General features: G+C 37.5%; 1 protein-coding gene across 1 annotated transcript in view; it reads left to right on the top strand.

Annotated features, from left to right (window-relative positions):
* Positions 1-13,687, top strand: part of LOC126826789 (GRB10-interacting GYF protein 2) — a 35,821-nt gene that overhangs the window by 14,736 nt on the left and 7,398 nt on the right. Inside the window, exons 19-28 of the mRNA XM_050555866.1 lie at positions 2,840-3,244; positions 4,135-4,230; positions 4,958-5,065; positions 7,711-7,823; positions 9,226-9,364; positions 9,725-9,858; positions 10,445-10,535; positions 11,237-11,333; positions 12,247-12,293; positions 12,903-13,025. Coding sequence (XP_050411823.1) covers positions 2,840-3,244; positions 4,135-4,230; positions 4,958-5,065; positions 7,711-7,823; positions 9,226-9,364; positions 9,725-9,858; positions 10,445-10,535; positions 11,237-11,333; positions 12,247-12,293; positions 12,903-13,025 — 1,353 coding nt within the window. The remainder of the gene's footprint in view (positions 1-2,839; positions 3,245-4,134; positions 4,231-4,957; positions 5,066-7,710; positions 7,824-9,225; positions 9,365-9,724; positions 9,859-10,444; positions 10,536-11,236; positions 11,334-12,246; positions 12,294-12,902; positions 13,026-13,687) is intronic.

Here is a 13,687-nt window from a genome sequence, read left to right as displayed (position 1 = left end):
AAATAATTAGATGACATATTTTTCTGCTATTCCGACATTCCGATGTCGTCTTTTCTCGTGCAATAAATATGGCGGCCATTTAAGATACGGTATCGGCTTTTCCGTATACCGTTAGTCATATTTCTATTATTCCGTCTTTTCCGTATACCGTTAGTCATAAACGACAGTGCTAACAATATCTGCAAAATTCTCGTTAATATTTCTATTATTCCTGCGTATTTGATGACATATACTTCTGCTAATCCGTTTACCGGTACAGTTAGCCACTGTCGGCAATCCAAACAGTGTGTCGTCAACGGTGATATCAGTCAAGTTGACGAAAAGGCAGGGCTTTCGACAGACAAAGAGTTTTCATTGGCTATTAGAAGGGTAATTTCCATTGAGCACACGCTCATTATACCATAGGCTATGGGTATTGTCTGTTACAATGACAGCGTTAATGGGCGGGATTACAGTTAAACTGGCAGAATATATCGAAGAACAGAACAAATTTAAGCCATCGACTAAAATATATTTTAACACAAGTATAATAAAAACATATAATAAAAACAAACAGGTTCACCAGTATAGCACAGCATAGTTATAGGCACAGTATAGATATAATAAAATATGGATATAAGAAAAACAAAACGTCTCACGTTTGACTCCCCCAAACTAAATTCACGACCCGCAGCCCTATTACCGTGTGCTTCAGCGTAACTAATTACCCTCAACTTCTCCTTAGCGGTATAAGCGGTTCGTCTCGTAGCCATTCTGAATAAATAATTTTTAAGAATGATGGAATGTTCACTGGTGTTTTATATACATCGGGGTGTTTTCTTTGAGCAAGACTGTCTTTTAGTAACCGTTTTAAGTTACCGACAGTTTTCATTCAACATGGATTCAGTGATTGGCCCATTGTTATAATTTACCGGTATAGTTAATTATCTACCAGTGAGTTGTTATCGTTTTCTTTATGAAGTCGTTTGTAGTTGACAAAATCATTGTTTCTTTGATTGGTATTAAAAATGCTATTGTATTATTTTACCGGTATAGTTAATTATCTACCAGTGAGTTGTTACCGTTTTCTTTATGAAGTTGTTTGTAGTTGACAAAATCATTGTTTTTTTGATTGGTATTAAAAATGCTATTGTATTATTTTACTGATAGATCTAAATGGCTACAATCTGGGTATTGTCATGACGCGTGGAGTGGGCGGGGCAACAGCTGACGCTATCGTTTGATTGTCAGTTGTTTGCATAACTTGGAGTAAACTGGAATTGTTGTTTCTCTTTTACCGGTAGTCAGGATTTAAGTTGTGAGTAACTGATCATGATATATTATTTCTACAGGTATTATTTAATTTGTTTATCATCAAAACCGATTCATTTATCACAGACAATTACTCACGAATTTAACACGATGTAATAGACGGCCATGTTTGTTGTGGGCGGGACTTGAATGACAATTTCACTACCGTACGAGCAACAGAATTACAGCTGAAAGTTATGCAATAATGCAATTGCGTGTTATAATTAATATAAACAAATGTAACAAAAGCAATTTATTTCATAAAGAAATATAATTATATAAAGCTTGATACGGCTAAATATCGGTAATTATTATAACTGTAAACAATAGAGTTTGACCTAGTTACTGGAGATCGCAGGTGGATTTGAGTCACATATGCTATGGCACGAGTTTCACACGCGCTGGGAAAGGGTGCGCCTAAACCACGCATATTTTTTTTTCCTGAAACACCTCTGCCAAAGTCGCCCTGCGCCTTATCTACGCATGCGCCTTATACACCGAAAAATACCGTAGTCTTTTATGCCATTCAAAGGATTGGGCAGGGTCTTGGCAAAGAATGTTTGAACCCTCTTAGATCACTTTGCCTCACCATACTCACAGAAGACTCACTGACTGACATAGAGAGAAAGAGAGAGATGGGGTTTAACGTCCATTTGACACAGACTAGGTCATTTCGGGACTAACATATGGTTTAATTTTATTTCTATAATTCGCTTGCACGTATGGGTCTTTAGCAGTGGGAGGAAACCGGAGGACCAGAAGAAAACCCACGAGGTTGGATAGGCAACCCTACTTCTTGTCACCTACAACCGGGGATTCGAAATCACTCCAGTTGACTCATTGACAGGCCTTATGATACAGCGCGCAAGTGCTAACCATTCGGCCATCCAACCGCCCCTTACATAAAGAAAGAAATGTACTATGTAACGGGAATGTATGTGTCCTGCATAGGCTATTGGTAGTACATTAAACATCCCTTAGGCCTGCTAAAGAACATTGTCTACTTGTACGGATGGTATGAAAATCCAGGGTCAACTCGTGCACATGACAGAACCTTTGATAGCAGGTGGAAATGCTACTATCCGGGCAAAAATCTCCTCCCATATTTGCAAGACATGACGTAGAAAAAATACAATTGTATATTAGTTTCAAAGTGACCAAATTATTGTTAACACGACATTTAACTTCTATTTGCTTTGGGGGTCACGGTGGCTAAGTGGGTAAGATGCTTGCTCGCTAGCCTGGAGATGGGTGTTCGATACCTGCATTGGCCGAGAAGGTTCATCCAGATTTTCCAGCGTGGTTCCCCCTTGTCAGTGCTGCAGGACTGAGGGCCTGACAAGAACAGCTGTCTAGTCGTTCGGATGGGATGAAAAAAAGAGGTCCTGTGTACACATTGGCGTGCACATAAAAGAGTAGAACACTGTATGGCATATGCCCGTCTTCATTAGCCCAGTTCGGAACAGAACAGTAGGACATTAAACTCCATTTCATTTCTTTTTCTTTTCTATCCTGTTGTTACAGTGTAAGTGTATTTTACTTTCCACAGAAATATGAGGAACTTAAACATCAAGAACAGTTACGATTACAACAGCAAGATGAGGAAAGAAAGAGAGCAGAAGAAATCTTGAGACAAGAAGCTGAACGACAGTATCAGAAGCAACGAAAAGAGGAAGATCGCAGACGACAAGAAGAACGTCGAATTGAAGAAGAGAGAAAGATGGAGGAGGAACGACAAATGGAAGAACAGCAGCGTAGAGTGGAAGAAGAGAGAAGACGGGAAGAAAGACAAAAGGAGGAGGAAAGAAGGCGGGAAGAGAAACGACAGAAAGAGGAAGCGAGACGTAAAGCAGACGAAGAAAAACGACAACAAGAATTACTTCAACAAGAAGAAATGTTGCAACAACAAGAGTTACAGAGACAACATGATTTAGAAGAACAGTTAAAGAAGCAGGTAAAGATAATTGTCCTCCACTTTTACACTTAAAGATACGTTCCCAAAAAAGTATTTATCAGGTGGTTATTTCCAGTAAAAGTATGGCAATTTTGGTATATATAGAAAGTAGAAATATCCAATATTACTAGAAAAATACTGGATTCCCTGAAAAACACTCATAGAGCGCATACAGGACAAAAATGTACAGGTTTCCCTAATCGACAGCCCAACGATTAGGAGTGTCTGCACGCGTGGCGTCGAAGGTTGCACGCGGAGATTGAGCGCTTGATGTACATTTTGATAAACTTTATGAAGAATTAGACGTACAACACTTTCCGAGATAAAAATCACTGAAAAAGACGCGGGCAGTGGATAATCCGAAAATTTAATTAGGCTTCGATATTTGTATTAAATAGTCAGCGATTAAAGACAACATCGTCTTGTGTATGCAATGAATTCTCCTCCGACTTCGCTTGCGTTGATCGTTTTTTTTTTATAGCCAGGATATTCCCCGACAATTGCAATGTTTTGAGAAGAATTTGAAGCAAAATTATGATAAATTAATTAGTTTGAATATGTTTTTAGTCCAAATATATTATCAAATCACCCAATTTGTACCCGGGAATGTATCTTTAATGGAGACTATTATGCTAGTTGTGCTTTTGCTAATTAGAAATTTCTTGGATCTGGTCATTTTTGTGTATCCATGGAAACAATTCTGACTGAGTTTTTGGTATGCAATTTTTATTCCTGGGCATATGTTATAAACTGGTCATTTAGCTGCAAATTCAATATTTTATAATTTTGCTCACTCTTCATACAAACAGACTTTTAAAAACTACACAGCAATCGTTTTATTATACTTGTATTATAACAGCAATCGTTTTATTATACTTGTATTATAACAGGAAGAAGCTGATAGACAGGCTGAATTACAACGTCAACAACAAGAAGCTTTACGTAAATTACAACAACAACAAAGAGAACAGCTGTCTAATATTAAGGTAATAAAACATTTTTATACACTCATACTTCATGTGGGATTAGATTGTCATCACCTAGGGTCCGTCCGCCTGCCCACAATTCTTACACTACAGGTGAGAGGTTTTGCCAATTTTTTACAAAAAAATGTTCAAACTTGCAGGGATTGTAAGGAGAAATTCAAAATTCAGAGTCACTCAACATGTTTTCACAGAGTTAATGTTGCTGTCACTTGTAATTCCTATCAAAAAAAAAGAAAACTTGTGCTGAAATCCTCTTGATTCGGATACACATTTCAAGTAATTTTGCTTTCATTACAATAGTGTTCATATTGTTTTTTATTTGCACAATATAGAAAAGCTGTGATGTGGTGGGGTGTTGGATGGCTGCATCATAAGGCCTGTCATTTTGTCAACTGAAGTGGTTTCGAATCCCCGGTTGTACGTGACAAGGAGTAGGGTCGCCTGTCCAAACTCGTGGGTTTGCTCCGGGTCCTCCAGTTTCCTCCCACTGCTAAAGACAACTATGCGCAAGCTAATTATTGAAATAAAATTAAACCATATGTTAGTCTCGAAATGACCTAGTTTGTATCGAGTGGATGTTAAGCCCCATTTCTCTCTCTCCTACTGTGATGTAGCCCAAAAAGTTTAAGATTTAAGTTGTTAAATCTGTAAAACTTGTCTGTCATTTACCAATGTATTTCTTTATTTGGAATATTGAAATAGTTATATTTTGATTGTATATATTTAGCTGCCTGCTACAGCTCAATGGGCAAAACAACAGAATCAAGTTTCAACACCCGCCAGTTCTCTTACAGAAATACAACAACAGGAACAGAAAAAATGGCAGATTGAAGAGGTAACTACTTTGCAATAATCTAGTTACAAATTAAAACATGTCAAATATCCAAGAAAAGTTGCCCGATTTGGTAAATGATACAGAATATTGTTTAAAATATGCACTCCTTGATCTATAATTTCTATTATAAATGCACCACAGCACTCAATTTGACCTATTAAAATCAGCTATTGGGAGCAACGATGGCTCATTGAGTATGGCATTAGCTAGGAGGTCCTGTGTTCGAATCTGGTGTTGGCAAATAAAGTTTCTGATGATTTTCCAGCTTGGTTTCCCTCTTCTCAAATAGTAAGTGCAGGAGGACTGCACTACACACAAAAAATTGTATAGGCTTCACTCAAAATGAAATAAAAAATAATTTACAAAAAAAACGTAACAGAAATAATGTGACTAATCTTGACAGTGGTCGTCTCATCAAAGGCGATAGGCTACCAGTTGACATCATGAGTTAAAACAATTGTAACAATAAGGGCGATAATTCAGATAGCACTACCTATTAAAATCTTGCTTTCTTTTGCATTGGAAGAAAAATAATTCAAAAAGAAAAATTACTTGGTTACTCTTCTCAAGCTGTAAGTTCAAAACATGATTAACGAAAACCAAGCAAATAATTATTTATCAAGATCCCAAAAGCAATAAAGATTATTAACAGAACACAGTTTTTATACGCCCACATTTTCATGTGGACGTATTATGCCATCGCCACTGTCCGTCCAGACGTCCATCCGTCCGTCCGTCCACAATTGTTTGTGGACTCTCTACAGGTCACAATTCTTATCCGATTTTGACGAAACTTGAAATATAGGTTTATCCCCAAAAGATCTCGGCTGCTTTCGTTATTGGCATGTATCGGATCGAAACTTCATGGATTATGGCCCCAGATTCTACGAAAAATCACGTATTTAGCTTGTGGACCCTATAGAGGTCACAATTTTTATCCGATTTATTTGAAACTTGAAATGTAAGTTTATAACCTAAAGATCTCGGTTCCTTTCGATATTCGCGCATATCGGACCGTAACTTTCTGAATTATGGCCCCTGATTGTACGAAAAATCGCGTTTTTAGCTTGTGGACCCTATAGAGGTTATAATTTTTATCCGATTTAAAAAAACATATTATTATATCACCGTTACACCCTAAGGATGGCTGAGTTCGAATTTCGTGAAAATCGGCCCAAAATTGACAGACAAAATGGCCGCCGTTCATTCTCAAATAGCGTAAAAATATGGTATATCAAGGTTGTGGACCCTATAGAGGTCACAATTTTTATCCGATTTTGTTGAAACTTGAAATGTAAATTTATAACCCAAATATCTTGGTTCCTTTCGATATTTGCGCATATCAGACCATAACTTCCTGAATTATGGCCCCTGTTTGTACGAAAAATCGCGTTTTTAGCTTGTGGACCCTATAGAGGTCATAATTTTTATCCGATTTAAAAAACCGTATTATTATATCACCGTTACACCCTAAGGACGGCTGAGTTCCAATTTTGTGAAAATCGGCCCAAAACTGACAGACAAAATGGTCGCCCTTCGTTCTAAAATAGCGTAAAAATATGGTATATCAAGGTTGTGGACCCTATGGAGGTCACAATTTTAATCCGATTTTGTTGAAACTTGAAATGTAAGTTTATAACCCAAAGATCTTGGTTCCTTTCGATATTCGCGCCTATCGGACCATAACTTCCTGAATTATGGCCCCTGATTGTATGAAAAATCGCGTTTTTAGCTTGTGGACCCTATAGAGGTCATAATTTTTATCCGATTTAAAAAACTGACAGACAAAATGGTCGCCCTTCGTTCTCAAATAGCATAAAAATATGGTATATCAAGGTTGTGAACCATATAGAGGTCACAATTTTTATCCGATTTTGTTGAAACTTGAAATGTAAGTTTATAACACAAAGATCTCAGTTCCTTTCGATATTCGCGCATATCGATTTGTAATTTCCTGAATTATGGCCCTTGATCGTAGGAAAAATCACTTTCTTGTTAGCTTGTTCTCCATCCATCTCTCGAAAATGTGGGCGTATCCTGCCTGGCAGCCGCTGGTTATGGGATACAATCACTAGTTTTATTCTAAAAGCAAGACTTTTCGACAAATATCCTCTTATCGTTATCAAGGGGGGGTTGGATGGCCGAATGGTTAGCAGGTGCGTGCTGTATCATAAAGCCTGTCATTGAGTCAACTGGCGTGGTTTCGAATCCCCGGTTGTACGTGACAAGGAGTAGGGTTGCCTGTCCAGCCTCGTGGGTTTTCTCTGGGTCCTCCGGTTTCCTCCCACTGCTAAAGACCCCTACGCGCAAGCGAATTATTGAAATAAAATTAAAAAACCATATGTTAGTCCTGAAATGACCTAGTTTGTGTCGAGTGGACGTTAAACCCCATTTAAGAAAGTATCGTTATCAAGCACAAACTAGTGATTGTATCCCATAAAAACTGTGTTCTGTTAATGTGTTTACCGATCGCTAAATGCCACTTAAAGATTACAATAAAGATTAAATAGATTGATCTAAATGTATATGAGCTAGATAATTGTCAACTGGGAAATGATGTTGCCGATACAATCTTCAACAATAGATTGGATTTAAACAAGTTCAACTGATGACAACAGTATAATGTTAAATAATTGATTTTTCAGCATCAAAGATTAGTAGATCAACAGAAGTTACAGATGGAAATGTTACATCAACAAAAGATAAACCAGCAACAACAACAGTCGCAGCAGCAAAAAACAACATGGGCCAGTCATGTGTAAGTAATCCCTACAATTGTAGTGTCAATATATCCCTCTTTCTTCCTTAATCCCTCCTCCCAAATACAACAAACAACACCAAAATCATCGGATATTCTTGTGCAAGTTTTGAATATGCTGGGATTTAACATATATTATGCAAGAGCTAAATCTGCCTATTACACCTCTTTCTTTAGGCCGGAAATGTTATCTAAATTATTAATTAGACATTAATTAACTTATCCAGACCATAATCAACTCTCGATGGCATCGCTAGCCTGCAATGTTTATTGGATTAGGTTCCGATTTGCTGTTCAACTTCCATTCATAATTTAATTATTAAATGGATAATCGAGACTATGTTTTTTATCCTACCGACTTTAACTTTAGTAATGATGATCGAGACTAGGCGGAAAAATTAAATCGCTAAAATCTTGGTTCATAGTGGATCAATTTCAGCAAATTCCCTTTGCAGTATGTAGTTTTTATACGCCATCATTTTCATGTGGACGTATATTGTCGTCGCCCCTGTCCGTTCGTCCGTCCGTCCACAATTGTTTGTGAACAGTCTACAGGTCACAATTTTTATCCGTTTTCAATGAAACTTGAAATATAGGTTTATCACCCTAAGATGTCGGTTCCTTTCGATATTGGCATGTATCGGACTGTCACTTCATGGATTATGGCCCCTGATTGTACGAAAAATCACGTTTTTAGCTTGTGAACACTGTAGAGGTCACAATTTTTATCCAATTTAGTTTAAACTTGAAATGTATGATTATAACCCAAAGATCTCGGTTCCTTTCAATATTCGCGCATATCAGAACGTAACTTCCTGAATTATGGCCCCTGATTGTACGAAAAATCGCGTTTTTAGCTTGTGGACCCTATAGAGGTCATAATTTTTATCAGATTTAAAAAACCGTATTATTATATCACTTTTACACCCTAAGGACGACTGAGTTCGAATTTCGTGAAAATCGGCCCAAAACTGACAGACAAAATGGCCGCCCTTCGTTCTCAGATAGCGTAAAAATATGGTATTTCAAGGTTTTGGACCCTAAAGAGGTCACAATTTTTTATCCGATTTTGTTGAAACATGAAATGTAAGTTTATAACCCAAAGATCTCGGTTCCTTTCGATATTTACGCATATCGGACCGTAACTTTCTGAATTATGGCCCCTGATTGTATGAAAAATCACTTTCTTTTTAGCTTGTTCTCTATCCATCTCTCGAAAATGTGGGCGTATCCTGCCTGGCAGCCGCTGGTTATCTATTATAGTGAGAACTTCCAGCTCTTTGTCTAATCTGCCATAATGTATCTTTAAGGGATATTACCCCATTGTTTTCGGTCTATAGAGCTGAGTTTTTGATCAAGTTTTTCACAATATGTGTTATATTATTGTTTTATATATTTACAGACAATCACCAGCCACTGGTAGAAAATCTCTGATGCAGATTCAACAAGAAGAACAGGCCAAGTTGGCGGAAACTGAACGGAAAAAACTACAATCACAACAAAAACAACAACAGATACAACAACAACAACAACAAGCAAAGGTAATAAAACACAATATGTGTTGAAAATTTTACATTGGGACCTCGCTACAAAACTGGGGTAAACATGATTTCAAACAGTATTTTATTGAAGCTTGTTTTATGTCTGGTTCAACCAAGTCTTTAAGTAAAACCGTTACATCTCTTCTTAGGTTAGGCCAAACCTATTTAATTTTTAGTTGTTTAAGTCCTTTGACAAGAGCAACCAAGTACTTTTTCCCCAGTTGTCGTGGCCTTTGTCAGAAGAAACAAACATTCAGGTTCAATAACATTGCTTTTACACAAATTATGCTGAATAATATGTTGATACAATTTGGAATTAGAATAAGACTTTTCATGTAGATAAATGGTTTTCTTTTGTAGAATCTGAGTTTAGCATCTGCTGCGGCGTGGGCCGGCCAATCTAGTAATAATAGCGCTAGTGTTTGGAGTTCAGACAGTGGAGCATCAGGTGGAATATGGGAACAACCAGCCCCATCTAAGAAAAAGGCAGCAACGTATGTATCTTCTTTTTTTTTGAAACTTTAATATTAGGGATTAATTCTTGCTGCCCGCCTCAGCCGATATAAGAGATAAGGCTATAATTGAGGTTTAAATCACATAATTTATAACAAGTATAAATGAAAACTAGAAATAAATGGTCTTTGTAATGGAGGTCGATCTGTTGTGATTGAGGGGCTGGATGGCCGAATAGTTAGCCTGTGCGCACGTAGCATAAGGTCTGGTCTGTCATTGAGCCAACTGGCGTGGTTTTAATTGCCCAGTTGTACACAAGGAGTGGGGTCGCCTGTCCAACCTTATGATTTTTCTTGGTTCTCCGGTTTCCTTCCGCTGCTAAAGACCCATACACTCAAGCGAATTATTGAAATAAAATTGAACCATACGTTAGTCCCGAAATGACCTAGTTTATATCGAGTGGACATTAAACCCCATTTCTGACTCTCTTGTGATTGTGTGTAATTTCACTGATTGTATTGAATGAAAGTTGAGCTTTGCTTCTCTCTCTTTCTCTGGTGAACTTACCTTAGTTACAGAATTGTCTACTAGATTTGATTTTCATTGTCAATATTTCTGTCATTTTAGATCATCCGAATTTCCGGCCTTAAAAAATAAGAAGCCAGCTCCCGCTCCTAAGAGCACAAAGACTTCAAATGGTAAAACCAGCCGGGATGAGGTAGGCCAATGTCCTGTTTTCACTATTTGAAGTATTTCTGTTTTCAGATTTACATTGTATAACGTATTTTGCAATTATATAGATTAATATAGAAGTCTCAATGATACCATCTTAAATAGAAAGCTTGATCTCGCTTTAACTACGTATATCTTATCAAGGCCTTCACTTAATACCCTGCATATTTCAGCACTAATTTCAATTGTTTACAAGCCCAGCTTTTGAGCCTATCAGATTCCTCTATCGTCACAAATACCAAGTCTCGCACTTTCAAGCTAAAATGTCTACCTGTGATAATAGAGTTGCAAAGTTCAAGGTTAATTCAATGTCAAGGTTTCCGTGGAGGTCGCGATGTCACAACCTCTGATTGGACGCTACTGCTCACGTGTCTGTAGATAACTAACTATAAGTTCGGGAATTGTGAAGTAACAAGCAACAGCCAGATGTTGTAAAACTCGCAGTCGTTGCTTCAGGAACAGATTAAGGCGTCTCACTGATACAGAGGAGTCTCAGACAATCTAATTAATAAAATACCGGTAAAGAAAATAACATGTTAGTCCCCACATCACCAAGTTGTGGATGTTAAACCCCATACACCTGTAAGATGTTGTGTATATACACAGTTATGAAATAAAAGACAGTGACATGGAATATTAATCAGTCAGTATTTTTTTTAGTAATAATTTAATTATTTATTTTGACAGGATGTTGTAAAAAGTTTATTCAAACCACAGCAAAAGCAAGATGAGTTTACCACATGGTGTGAAAATACACTACGCAATATAACTACCTCAGTAGATGGTAAGATATTTATCATGTAATAACAATATAACTACCTCAGTAGTTAGTAGTATATTTATCATGAAATTAGCTGGTAAGATATTTATCATGTATTTAGATGTTAAAGATACATTATGGGAGTCCCCAGTTGTACGAGACAAGGAGTAGGGTCGCCTGTCCAACCTCATGGGTTTTCTCTGGGTCCTCCGGTTTCCTCCTACTGCTAAAGACCCCTACACGCAAGCGAATTATTGAAATAAAATTGAACCATGTGTTAATCCTGAAATGATCTAGTTTGTGTTGAGTGGATGTTAAACCCCATTTCTCTCTCTTTACATTATGGGAGATTCGATAACGAGTTGGCAGTTCTCACTATAATAGTTAAAAACTAGATAATGTAAAGACAATTTCATTAAAATTGATCCACTATGACCCGAGAACTAAGCGATTGAAATTTCCGCATAGCCTCGATCATTACTTAAGTCAGTACGATAAACAGCATAGACTAGATTATCCATTGAATCGTTAAATTGTGAAGGAAAGTTATGCAGTAAATAGGCTCATAATCTACTAAATATCGCAGGCTAGCAATGCCATCTAGAGTTTATTATGGGTTGGATAGGTTAATTAATTTCTAATTAATAATTTAGATAACATTTCAGGCCTAAAGAAAGACCTGCAATAGACAGATTTAGCTCTTGCATAATGTACGTTTAAGATATTTTTCATGTAATCGCAATCTGATAAAAATCAGATCTTCATTCTGCATTTTGTTAATGCTAATATGAGAAGTAGGATATTTTTGTTTATAAGTCCTAAGGAAGCAAAGATATATTGAACTGTATTGTTGAGCTTGATGCCATCATTTTATCAACTTTTAATCAAAAAATGCAAAAGAAAATTATATATATAGGCTTAAGTTTGATTTTTTCAGTGCCAACTTTTATCGCCTTCCTGCAAGATGTTGAATCTCCGTATGAGGTATGTTGTTATATATATTATCTCTAGTATAATGTCTTCTTAAACCCGTCTCACACCAGGTGATTCTATTTGGCCATCACTGCCATTTCAATGGATATCCACGAATTATGGCAGTCCTCAACTGTCGCCTACAAATTGCTTCTATACACACACACATAGCTTCAATAATCAAAGATATATTGCCCATGTGCACTAGGTGTTATGTTAAGCATAGCTTTAAATAGGCTCTAAATCATTAATGAAGAAATGTGACGTCCACCCTATTCACTTCCCCTTTACTCTAATGTTGTTAATACCATGTTTTATGCGGGGGTTGGATGGCCGAATGGTTAGCACTTGCGCGCTGTATAATACGGTCTGTCATTGAGTCCACTGGCAGAGTTTTGATTTCCCTTTTGAACGTGACAAGGAGTAGGGTCGTCTGTCCAACCTCATGGGTTTTCTCTGGGTCCTCCGGTTTCCTCCCACTGCTGAAAACCCCTATGCGCAAGCGAATTATTGAAATAAAATTGAACCACGTGTTAGTCCCGAAATGACCTGGTTTGTGTCGAGTGGACATTAAACTCCATTTCTCTCTCTCTCTCACCATGTTTTATGACAATTTTCCAGGTACATGATTATGTTCGTTCATATCTTGGTGAGTCGAAGGTTGTCACTGAGTTCAGTAAACAATATCTAGAAAAACGCAGCCAGTATAAGAACAAGAAAAGACAGGAGAAAAAACAACAGGAGGTATTAAACATCATTAATTATACAATAATCACACAGAAAAATGCATAGGTTTAATTGAATAGTTATTTGATCTTTAATTCTAATTGAGTGAGTGTCTGCCATTGAGGGGGGGGTGGATGGCCGAATGGTTAGCACGTGCGTGCTGTATCAGACGGCCTGTCATTGAGTCAACTGTCGTGGTTTCGAATCCCCGGTTGTACGTGATAAGGAGTAGGGTCGCCTGTCCAACCTCGTGGGTTTTCTCCGGGTCCTCCGGTTTCCTCCCACTGCTCAGAACCCCATTTCTCTCTCTCTCTCTCTCTCTCTCTCTCTCTCTCTCTGTCTGCCATCGAATCAGTTTATACAGATTGGAAGATCATGAAGAGCATGACCTATGACCTAAGAACAGATGATGGTCTTAGTAGTTATAATGCCATCAGCTTGGACCAAGAGGAACCTATCAAGGGTCGCACCTGCAGACCTAACGAGGAAACTGTGTCTAGTGGTTCGTACATGATGAAAAGGAGAGGTGCTCCAGTGTGCATTTAAAGAACTCTTGACAGATGGAATTTGAAATAAATAATGGGGAAACTTGGCTATCCTGGCAACATTCCCCTCCCTAGCATTGTACACAAGATCAAAGAAAAAAACATTGGGTCTCGATATGACCCAATTATTTATAG

Source organism: Patella vulgata, chromosome 7, assembly GCF_932274485.2.
Source record: "Patella vulgata chromosome 7, xgPatVulg1.2, whole genome shotgun sequence".
NCBI lineage: Eukaryota > Metazoa > Mollusca > Gastropoda > Patellidae > Patella > Patella vulgata.
This window is presented reverse-complemented; position numbering and strand designations above follow the sequence as displayed.